Source organism: Sinocyclocheilus grahami, unplaced genomic scaffold (assembly GCF_001515645.1).
Source record: "Sinocyclocheilus grahami isolate Dianchi unplaced genomic scaffold, SAMN03320097.WGS_v1.1 scaffold543.1, whole genome shotgun sequence".
In the NCBI taxonomy this organism is placed as follows: domain Eukaryota; kingdom Metazoa; phylum Chordata; class Actinopteri; order Cypriniformes; family Cyprinidae; genus Sinocyclocheilus; species Sinocyclocheilus grahami.
Window position 1 is genome coordinate 1,656,539 of NW_015505722.1, and position 12,262 is coordinate 1,668,800.

Sequence of the window (12,262 nt, forward strand, 5' to 3'; positions counted from 1 at the left end):
AGTATATACAGCTGAACAAAGCACAAATACTTTTAAAAGTCATTTTTTATCAGATCAGGTCAGCATGTTATTCTTCAGAATGAATGACAGCTAATGGTCTGTAACACACTTCATTACAACAAATCTGCTTGATCGGTTTTTAAATAAGTGAAATGTTGATGGGTTAGCTTGTCAAACACATGGCCAGGTCATATTTCAGCCCACAGGCAAAGGAAGATACACTGAAAACATTGTATCACTGCAAAAAATCAGAAAAGTCGTAAAACAGACTTGATTTTCTTAACCCAAATACCCAAAATATGATTAAAGAACATCAAGCCTATTTTTTGCATTGTGACACTGCATCATGAAGCAAATCTCAAAATAATCAGCATTAATAATTATGTCCAAACAGGCTTCAATTTCTATCTGAATACAATTTATTTTTTTTCCTGTTTAATTCTGGGGTGAAATGTGACCCAGACGTGTCTTTGAGAGATTCACCCAGACCACGTTTATTCAGTAAAGTGCTGCAATACTAAGCTGGACACAAAAGATACTTTTAAAGCTCAAAGTGATCTGCACTCAAAACAACTAAATTAAATAAAATAAATTAACATAAATCTTTGCTGAGAGCTGTATTGTTCATAGCCGGTTCAGAATTAAGGGCAGACAGACAAAAAACTTCATAAAATGAATACATCAATCAATTTGATTATGTAAATGTAAACACAAAACAATTTACAGCAAGCTTCATGCTCTCTCTTGCGCTTTCGTCTTTCCAAACTGATGAATGTGATGTTCTGTAGTGTTGGGCGATTAGAGAGGTTAGAATAGACTACATGCTCCTGGCCGTCAGGCTGCGGGTTAGTTAGAGGAGATAGTCCTGGTTGAGATGGGACAGCTACATACGAATGGATGTTGGGATTTAATGGAGTGTCGTGGTTCAGCCCTCCTGTCCAAAATCCTCTGTGAACTTCCTCACCTTCAGCAGGTCTTCTGTGTTGACGGTGGGGCGTGTGGTCGCCAGAGAGCACAGCATGTCAGACTAACAAACACACACAAATATAAATGTAATTCATGAATAAATGTAATTTATTACTGTGATGCAAAGCTGAATTTTCAGTATCCTTACTCCTGATCCTTCAGAAATCATTCTAATATATAATAATTATTTTTGATGCTCAGTTATTAATAATGGTTCTTAATTATTATCAATGTTGAAAACAGTTTTTGCTGCTTCAAATTTTTGTGGAAACCATGATACATTTTAGTTCAGGATTCTTTGTTAAATAGAATCTTTTGTAACATTATAAATGTCATTGTCACTTTTAAGGAATTTAGTATAAAAGTATTTTTAAAAAGTATTTCAAAAATGTTGAATGGTAGTGTATTGTGTGTGTCTGTGTGTGTATATGTGTGTGTGTGTGTGCGCGTTTTTGTGACAAATGAGGACATAAATTTGTATAATGACAATGGTATGGCATAGGTATTACAAGGAGAAGGTGACTTTTCAGGACATTACCCCATGTCCCCACTTTTCAAAACGCTTATAAATCACACAGAATGGAGTGTATTGAAAATCTGAAATAGCACAAAGTTTCCTGTGAGGGGTAGGTTTAGGGGTAGGGTTGGTGTAGGGCAATAGAATATACGGTCTGTACAGTAGAGAAACCATTTCGCCTATTGGAATGTCCCCACTTTTCACAAAAACAAACCTGTGTGTGTGTGTGTGTGTACTTGTACAGCTATCTTTGTGAGGACCGTTTTAGACCATTGGCGTGAGGACATTTTGGCCGGTCCTAACTTTCTGAGACCCCTTTAAAGGCCTGTTTGAGGGTCAAGACTTGGTTTTAGGGGTCAGGTTATATTTGGGTAAAGGTTAGGTTTAGGGTAAAGGTTTGGGTCAAGCACTTAGTTCTGATGGGTAGGTTTAGGGTAAGGAGCTAGAGATTGCATTGTGTCAATGAATGTCCTCACAAAGATAGCTATATAGAGTTGTGTGTGTGTGTGTGTGTGTGTATATATATGGATGTGTGTGTGTGTCTCCAAGATGCTTCAAGAAACCTTACTGCAAAGCTACAGCACTGTGAAAAATTTTAGGCACTTACGTAAAAATGCTGTAAAGTGAGGATGCTTTCAAAAATAATGTCATAAATAGATTTGGACCACCCTTTGCGTTTAAAACAGCTTTTGTCCTAGGTATAGTTTTTCAGGCGGCTTTGCAGGAAGGTTTCTTGAAGTTTTTTCATGTAATCTCAGATGGACTGGATGATGGTGAGATCAGATCTCTGTGTGGATCACTGGCTGTTGTCAGACAAAAATCTCACTGGATTATTACAATTAATTAAGTGCAGGTCTCTGCAGGACAGTAACGGGAGTTACCAGATCAGGGCGTTTTCCACCATGTTACCTGATTGGCTCGCGTCATAGTGACGGTTTGAAAAAAACCCACAATGTCAGAAACGCCCACTTTTGCTCTGCAGAGACCTCCAATTAATTTCTATTAAATTCATTTCTCCAATTAATAGCAAAAGGAATGTTTGGAAATGTAAATATTAAATGTACCGTAAATATTTCCTACTGACACTACAGCAAAATATTTTTTTTGTTGTTGGTGAAAATTCTAATGGCCTAAGACTTTTGCACAGTAATGTGTGTGTGTGTGTGTGTATACTGTATATATATATATATATATGATGCTGAAAATTCAGCTTTGCCATCAAAGAAATAAACTACATTTTAAAATATATCAAAAATAGAAAGCAGTTATTTTATTATAGTGTATATATAGATGATGTCATCTTGGGATCATGCAGTAAACAAGCAGTCCATTCACTGACTCTCTGATGCCTATTGTCAGGCTGTTTTTATCAATAGGCCGAGAAACCTAACAAAAAAAACGTACCTATTTTGATTGTTTTATATGTGAAATAACTAGTACTTACTGACTAGCAGATTATGCAGTCCATCGAGTTGACCAGACTTTATTGTGATAGTCAAACTGATAGTGAACACATGCTAAATGTGAAAGGAAGTAACTGATCTCAGGATCTCACCATGCACACTATGGGCTCCAGCAGTTTGTCACCAGGTACATCCATCCAGGTCATCTCTATGGCATCAGGGTCACCGGGGGAACACGGCATCAGGAGGTCATCCACCATGACGGAGCTGTTACTGCGAGACGGGCCTCGCACCTGATGAGCAGAGAAAGCAACATACAAAAACAATCAGTGTTCTAGAAAAACGTAAAGTTAAATGAGTCAATCCAATCAGACAGTTCACTGCTGCTGTCCAGATTTGCAAAACAACGTATTGAAACCACAGATAGCTGTCATTACCTTTTTGAAGTGCGTAGCGGACTGCACTTTCCTGACAGGCTGCATGAGAGCGTCTCGTACTATGATGCTGATATCAGCTCCAGAGTATCCGTCTGTTTTGCGGGCCAGTTGACGCAGGTCTGCCTCGGTCAGATTGTGAGGTGTGTTACCCAGATGTAAGCGGAACATGGCCGCTCTCGCCGGCTCCTCGGGGAGCGGGATGTAGATGCGCTTCTCAAACCTGCACCGATCACCGGGAGTTTTCAACAATTCGCAGATTAAAGACTTAAGTTAATAAAATTATCACTTTTCTACTTTTTTTTTCCCCCACACTAACCTTCTGCGAATAGCAGCATCAAGGACCCAGGGAATGTTAGTAGCACCGAGAACTAATATCCCATCACTGTTATTACCAACACCTGGCAAAGACAAACGCCCGCAAACCATTAGACAATCCCAAGACATAGAGGAGTTTGTGAGAAAATGAGAGGAAATCCTGCATCATTCTGTATGTGGCTGCCCACTGCTCCGGGTGTGTGTTCACTACTGTGTGTGTGTGTGTGTGTGTTCACTACTGTGTGTGTGTGTGTGCGCGCACTTGGATGGGTTAAATGCAGAGCACAAATTCTGAGTATGGGTCACCATGCTTGGCCCCACGTCACTTCACTTCAAGCAAAAAGTAATATTTCCCTTACACGTGTATAAAATTATTACATTTTCAAACATATTTTTCAAAGATAGTATTTTTCATTGTTAGTTCATGTTAACTAATGTATAACAAATAAAGCCTTACTGTACAGTGTTACCAGTATTTTTGACAAATCTCATCAATACTGTGTAGATGAATATTAAAGGGGTCATATGATGTTGCTAAATTATTTTGTGTATTTGGTGTAATGAAATGTGTTTATGTGGTTTAAGGTTCAAATAACAAATTAGAGGTGTGCTCTGACTGGCCAGCTATCCAGTGCGTTGTGATTGGCCGAATACCTCAAGCGTGTGACGGAAATGTTACGCCCCTTACCATACTGTGATGGCCGGAGCAATGAGACATAAACATTAAAACCCATTATAAACGAAGCATTTGTTGCATCCAGTGGGGACATAATTACTGATTATAATGCCTTCTACTGTCTTTTTACGCGCTGCGTTGCATCGTACTGCGTAAACATAAAACCATGTCTGCATTTGTGATCGGAGAAATAGCTATGCGGTTGTTTTGGCTATATTACTTTTTTGTAGTAATCACAACGTGCATGTGATATTAACAGACGAACTACGGTCATATTTATAATTCCAAACAATCAGTAAGCGACAGGTGCAAGGAAACGCTGTTTTGTACTCATTTATGGACCGAGAGAGGCGACACTTCTCCGGGAAAGTCAGACCTCGCGTTCGCAGGACAGCACTGGCGAAATCTTCCAACTGCTCTTTGGACTTGAGACTTTAGTCTTTGCAACTTTACCGATCTTCTTGATCCACCAAGAGCTTGTAATACTCCAAAGAGAAAGGAAAAATTGTATTATATGACCCCTTTAATATCAAGTTTTCTTGGGGTTTTGCCATTAGACAACCCTAATCTTGCCATTTTTACCTTCAAACTGAATTTTAATGTTATTTAAAAAAAAATGAATATTACAAATTAATATAAACATTATACATTTTAAATAAATATTATTAAAAAAAAAGATCCAGACATAAATAAGTCACGTTAAGGCTCATGTATGAAAAGACAACAGCTAAGCAACATGTCAACAGAGCTGCTTGACCGCGTCTCCTGAACTAAATGAAGCGTAATTTATTCAGCAGAATTCGGTTTTTCACAGCTCACAAACTGCCAGAGAGTGTTTCTCACCCTGCATCTGCACCAGGAACTCCGTCTTGATCCTCCGAGCGGCTTCGCTCTCATTCTCATTTCTGGATCCACAGAGAGAATCCACCTCATCTATGAAGATGATGGAGGGCTTGTGCTGGCGAGCCAGATCGAACAGATTCTTCACCAGTCTGTAACATGAATCAAAATAAATCATTCAGTGAGGCCTGCACCTCATGCAGACAGTCAGCAAAGAGAGCAAAGACTGAAACTTACTTTTCACTCTCGCCGAGCCACTTAGACATGAGGTCCGAGGAAGACACGGAGAAGAAGGTGGAGTTATTGGCCTCGGTGGCCACAGCTTTGGCCAGATAGGACTTTCCTGTGCCGGGTGGCCCGAAGAGAAGAATGCCCCTCCATGGAGTGCGCTTGCCTGCATCACAGTGCATTCACAGACTGTAGTCTTTGGAAATTTAAATATAGGATCTTGATTCATTAAAATAAGGGAGCTTAAAAATGGGGACATCAAGGGCAATATTTTTACTAGTGCGGTGTTCGATACGACGAGAGATTTGACGATACGAGTATCGATACAGCTGGCCCTGTATCGATATTGTGGCACGCGCTTAATTTGAATACAAGAACACAGTTTAAAATGGAAGAGAAAAGCGCACTCTCTCCTCTGTGGATAAACGCGCTTGCTTTCTGAAAACACCGGTAAGCTTGCGATCTCCACTTCAATATTCTATTCTCAGAAAAGTGTAATTCATCAAGTTTTCATTTTTCAGAGAGAGAGAGAGAGAGGCTGTGTATGTATGAATTACTACAGTTTTGCCACGTTTCTCTATTAACAGTGAAGCTGTGGCTTTAATTCCTTTAGATACAATGATGTTACCAGCTCCTTGTAGAGAAAGATAATGTAGCTATTGAGCGATTAAGCTATTTAGTTGATAAAATTGTGGGGCAGCACTAAAAAGTTTGTTCCTGAATGTCTGAGTGCACACGCAGAGTGATCTGTGTGAGTGACTGAGCGTGTGTGTGCGTGAGATACAGTGAAGACAGCGCATTAGTTTAGAACTCTTCTAATTTTTATTTTTTAAATGTAGAGTGTTGCTTTGTGCAATGATAACCTACCAGCAATGTAAAGATGATTTTTTATATATTAGAATGAGTATATTACAATATAAATGTATCAGAACGAGTACATTATTATTTATGGGCTTAAAAACAAGATGCAAACAATCAGAATATTGTACCTGGTGGGGAGTGCTCAATGTAAACATGAAACATATGCCATTACCTATATTGTACTGTGGTACAGTTATGGAGGCCCTTCATAATGCAGAGGTCAGCTGCCTGCTCTGCCAATAGTTATAAATGGCCCTATAGTTGTCACGGTTGCACTACTGTGAGGAGTGCGGAGCGAGGAACGAAGGAGACGAGGAGTACATCAATCGAGAGATTTTAATGAATGCAAGGGAACACGGAAAACACACGTAGCACTTAGACGAACAATACCGGACAAGGAACTCAAAACAGAAAACACTTTAAATACACAACTTAATCAGGGGGAGACGAGACACACCTGGAATCAAATGAGAAACAATCAGGGAGCAGGAACAGGAAGAAAACCAAATAAGGGAAAGGAAGGCACATGGGGAGCAAAACACACACAAAACAAGGAAAAAAGTCTGACGTAACTCCCCCCTCCCGGAAGGCGCGTCCCGCGCCGTACAACATCCAACGAAGGGGGGGGGGGCGGGGGCTCTGGAGGCCTCTAGGAGCAGGGTTCCAGGACGGAAGGCCACCAGGGCGGCACCCGTTCCGGGACCCATGGCGGATCTGGCTGTTCGGGGCGCCACAGCGGAGCAGGCAGACTAGGAGGCCACGGCGGAGGAGACAATTCAGGAGGCCATAGCGGATCAGGGGACTCGTGGAGCCATGGCGGAGCAGGCAGTTCAGAAGGCCATGGCGGAGCAGCCTCCGAGGCCGAGGCCGCGGCCCCAGCCCCTGCCCCGGCCTCTACGGCTGGAGCTCTACTACCCCCCCCCCAAAAATACTTGGGGACAATTACGGGCTCCGAGGCCCTCCATGGGAACAAAGTCTGACAATAGTATGCAGTGTTTCATAAACAGCTGTTTTACTAAATTCTGCTGAGGTGAAATTCAATGCAGTCTTGTATCGTGATACGTATCGTATCGTGACTTTACTGGTGATACACAGCCCTAATTTTTACATATTCCATTATAACTCACAGATTACAACAAACCCTTCTGCCGTCATTTGATATAAGAAACATACACTTCCATTCAAAAGTTTGGGGGTGATAAGATTTTTTTATTTATGTTTCTGAAAGGAAAGAAATGTCTTATACAAACCAATGCTACATTAATTTAATCAAAAACACAGTCAAGAGCCATTTCTTGTAATTTAATACGCAATTTCTTTAAATGTAATTTATTTGTGATTTCAAAGCTGAATTTTCAGCATCATTACGCCTGTCTTCAGTGTCACATGATCCTTCAGAAATCATTCTAATATGCTGATTTGTTGCTCAAGAAACATTTCTTATTATTATTAATTGAAAACAGCTGAGTTGCTTAATATTTTTGTGGAAACAATGATATCCATTTTTTTCAGAATTTGTTGATGAATCGAATTAAAAAACAACAACAACATTATTTATTTAGTTAGTTAGTTAGTTACTTTATCTTTTGTCCATAAAGTCGTTACTGTCACTTTGGATTCATTTCTATCAAGCAAAAAAAAAACCTTACTGACCCCAAACTTTTGAACAGTAGTGTACATATTTGTGCTAACTAGGGATGTGTCTAAAGTTGAATATCTTATTATAATAACGCAATAATGTAAATACGCAATAATAAGTGTGTGATGTGAATGAGTGTAAACACAGACTGACCTGTGAACAGGTGTGGGAATTTGATGGGTAGAATGACAGCTTCTTTCAGGGCTTCTTTTGCCCCCTCCAGTCCGGCAACATCACTCCACCTCACATTGGGCTTCTCCATCACAATCGCACCTGAGACATCAACAAACATCTCATCATCATGATCCTAAACAAGACTGCAAGCGTGTTTTCCTTTGCATTAACACAAAGCAATAAGCCCCAAGAAGCCGTGGTTTACAGTGAATTTATAACAGCCAAGGGGCGTTGTTAGGCACGACGCGAAGCAGATTCACGGGGCTAATTGCTTTTATAAAAACGGTTATTCCATATACATAGTAAGGTTTCACAAAATAAAACAGAGCCAATAAAGTGTACAATAAAGTGTAATGATATTAATTCCTCCGAATCAGTTGTGGTTCCAACAAAGTGGTTGCCGAGCAACACACAGAAGTAAACAAAGGTGTGTGTTTGTAGAGTAATTTACAACAGCTTCGAACGCGGCTCAGCCAATCAGAATCAAGGGCCGGAACTATCTGTTATATAATGATACTTTTAAGACACAAAGACTCACCCATTAGATGATCCTGGAGTTTCTTTTTTTCAGGATTTTCTCCCTCACTGTCACTGTCACTTCTGTGCACGCGCACACACACACACACACAGTTTATCACTGTGAGCAATGGACATGATTCTTCAACAACATCCAGCAGAACAAATAACAAATGAAAGCGTACTTGTCATTGCTCTGTGTTTCCTTCACTGGTTTCTTGCCCTGTTTGTCCTTGTTTTTCAAGTAGTCCTTGAGTTTCTCAGCTCTGTCCAGATACTGCATACACTTCCCTCGGATGCTTTCCTTTGCCTTGTCACTGTGTGCTTCATCTGAGAAACAAAAGGATCAATGGTGCGTCTTTAAATATTTCATGAGAGATGTTACAGAAATGTACATTTTACATTTGTACTACCCCCCTGCATAAATGACTGAAAGGGAAGTAGTTTATGATTTTACAACCTATTGGAGGTGAGTTTGCGATTTGCAGGACTCTCAATATAAGGCCAGAACCCAATGCTAACACTTCTTTTTCGAATCTCTCGTTATTAGCTCTTTAACATCAACCAATAGCCTGCCAGGCCTTGGTGACATCAGCCAAACAAGAGAGTTGTTTCAGAGGCGGAGCCTCAACATTTTGATGAAAAACAAAGATTCACTTTTTTCCCAATTAACTGTGTACAATAAGATTTTCAGAAAGTAAATAGGGTTAATTTTGAGTTCATTTGGAATAACATTCAGAAGATGTAGTTCACTCACACTTGATGGCGTGCAGGAAATACTCCACAGCATGCTGGTAGAGTCTCAGCGCCTCCTCATAGTTCTTGGCCTTGTCCTCCTCTGTGGCTTTAGTGACCAGCTCAATCGCTTTCTGAACATGACAAATGACAGAGCTACTGACGGCTCTACGAACTGACAGACTAATCTATGATTTATAAGGGCTCATTCCACATCAACTCAACCAGAGGTCCGTGGATTGAAATGCTGTTTTTGATTTCAGGTGAAAGAACAAATAATGTCAAATATTCACTTATTTTTTTTAAGAGTGTTGAAAATGACATTTTCCAGTTAATATTTAAAGCAAAAGTCAAGCTCTAAAAAGACCTCTCGGAAGACTGCAGCTTCATTCTGTAAACAAATATTATAAGTATATTAAAAGAAAATTGGGTAACACTTTACTTGAAGGGGTGTGCATAAGACTGACATGACACCTTCATAATCATGACATGACACATGTCATGAATATGAAGGAGGTTTTATGCATGTTTATGACAACTGTCATTAAGTGTCATTCGCTCAGTTATGTCATTTTTTATGCAAATATGACATTATGTGACCTAACCCTACCCCTACCCTTACCCCTAAGCATAGCCCATAACAAAGACATCTCAAACAATGTCATCTTTGCATTAAAAATTACATAACTGAGCGAATGACACTTAATGACAGTTGTCATAAACATGCATAAAAAACCCTTCATATTCATGACATGTGTCATGTCATAATTATGTAGGTGTCATGTCAGTCTTATGCACACCCCTTCAAGTAAAGTGTAACCGAAAATTGTTGTGTCTGCACCCCCAGGGCAAACTACACTTTCGGTATATTCATACTGAACGCCCCGAACAGTTGTGAGATGTAAAGATGTGGGGCTGCATGTGTAAGTCATTAAATATTCATTGGCTGAAAACCAGATGGTATCTGTGCTGACCTTTTCCAAAAAACACAGCAGTCTACAGTACAAGTTTTGCTGAAATTAGAAACTTACATAAAAAATGTACGAATCTTGAATTTTTAGAGTTTGAGAAAAAGATGTTAAAGCCCATGTATTCATTTTAAGAATAAAAAAATAGTTTAAAAATCATCTGTTTATCAGACATTCCTCTTTGGACACTAAACGAATTGAGTTTTGGACAATAAAATCATACAATTTAAAAGTTACAACAACAATTAAACAGGCCCATATGCCATGCACATGCACCCTGGAGGCAATAAATGAAATACTTATTTAAGTATTGCCTTGAGAATATATGCACCCTAACAGAATGCATGTATCCTAATAACAGTGCATTCTGAACCTGAAAAATAAAGGATATTCATTTAGTTTCAAAACATTTAGTAGTAATATCCATCCAACTTTTTGTGTTAGCCTAATTTTTAGATTAAATTAATTGGTATATAATGGGTGCTTTTTTTTGTAGCGGTGCTCCATATAATAGGTAAAAAATTTATTTTTAACCCCCGTAGAAAGTAATGCACTACTTAGTAAATACTGCTCAATGCATTACAATTTATGTACATCTTTCGTCCAAAATAAATTCATTAAAATAATAATCAAATCAAAACTACACCCCGGTGAGGCTTCAGAAAGTTGGTTGATTTGATATAGAATAATTCATAAGTATAAATAGATTATTATAGCAGCCACTCCAAAATTCACCAAGTGTCAGTTGCAAAATATACAGCCGAGCAAATAGTGCTCGATTTCGATTTTCACAAATATATTTGTTAATACCGAGTAAAGTATGAGTTCATCTAAATTCAGCGTACATCTAACTTAAACTCTATTACGTTTATATTTCAGTTTAGTATTATAAATGTGGGCAATAACTGCCAGACTCCTGCCACCAGCTTTTGCTATATATTTGACTGTTTATTCTTCTCGTGTAACTACTTATTTAATTTCAGCAATTGTGTGTACATTTGATTTACTGTCATTAAATCGTAGACCCACAGACTGACAGATTAATCCTAGGTTTATAGCTAATAAACAAATCTACAGCAGCCGTTCAAAAATGACTTCATGAAAGCACGACGAACGTAAACATATATTTCGAGACATCTCTTACAAAATCATAGCTTAGTCCTACATTCAATAAATCTTACAAATGAATATGAACTGAAGTGAGGTTTGTTTACATGGTTGCTTATGTCATCATAACATATTCTCCGGTGATTTATGGTATGTTTACAACGTTGATCGCTGCTGATGTGTGTGAATTATAAACGGTCAGTGATTACAGTTCATCTGTTCAGTCAATGTTCAGTTTATGATAGGATTAGATGAGGATGAGGATGATGAACTACAGCTAAAGCTAATGTAACCTCACCTGCAGTGTTGACGTTGTCATTTCATCTCACGCGCCAGCGGTTTCACTGCGGTGTCCTATTATTGGTATTTATAGTGTATTTAAATTGTTCGTTAAACAACGAGCGCAACAAAACAATTATATCAATGAAGGTCCATATAATGTGATAGATAAGTGAACATAGAAACGGAAGATGCTACCCTCCAGTGTTCACTCCTGTACTGTCCTCCGGAAACCAACGCTGAACGCATTAGTTCCATATCAAAACAATTCTAAATATCATTTAATTTACATGTTTTTATTTATATATGACATTTACATAAAGACATAATGCATAGCTTCAGGTTACAGGCTTTGGAAGTTATAATACATATACAAACAAGTACTGATTGAGTGCTGCAAGCTGCCACAATTGAACTTTGGTTCAAACCTTTTCTCAACAAAATAAAGACAAATCAAGCTATTAACTAAACATGCGGAACAAATAATGAAACTGAGGCATGTATCTATGGGTTTATAAAGTACATTCATAGTCCGAAGCATTGGTCCTGTCAAATATCAGGCTGATGACAGCTTCAAACATCTCACACATTTGTAAACCTG

General features: G+C 38.8%; 1 protein-coding gene across 2 annotated transcripts in view; it reads right to left on the bottom strand.

Moving 5' to 3' along the window:
* The window catches only part of vps4a (vacuolar protein sorting 4 homolog A), a 15,559-nt gene extending 3,655 nt beyond the window's left edge, over positions 1-11,904 (bottom strand). The window contains exons 1-12 of one of the 2 annotated variants that reach the window (XM_016238605.1): positions 11,860-11,904; positions 11,681-11,736; positions 9,330-9,441; positions 8,758-8,902; positions 8,595-8,656; positions 8,036-8,155; positions 5,392-5,548; positions 5,158-5,306; positions 3,640-3,721; positions 3,324-3,543; positions 3,039-3,179; positions 49-1,027 (exon numbers count right to left, since the gene is read on the bottom strand). In XM_016238605.1, the coding sequence (XP_016094091.1) occupies positions 926-1,027; positions 3,039-3,179; positions 3,324-3,543; positions 3,640-3,721; positions 5,158-5,306; positions 5,392-5,548; positions 8,036-8,155; positions 8,595-8,656; positions 8,758-8,902; positions 9,330-9,441; positions 11,681-11,701 (1,311 nt within the window). In that variant the 5' untranslated portion in view covers positions 11,702-11,736; positions 11,860-11,904 and the 3' untranslated portion in view covers positions 49-925. Of the gene's footprint in view, positions 1-48; positions 1,028-3,038; positions 3,180-3,323; positions 3,544-3,639; positions 3,722-5,157; positions 5,307-5,391; positions 5,549-8,035; positions 8,156-8,594; positions 8,657-8,757; positions 8,903-9,329; positions 9,442-11,680 lie in introns of those variants that run through there. The other variant, XM_016238604.1, reaches the window with a different exon arrangement.
* Between the last annotated feature and the right edge of the window lie 358 nt (positions 11,905-12,262).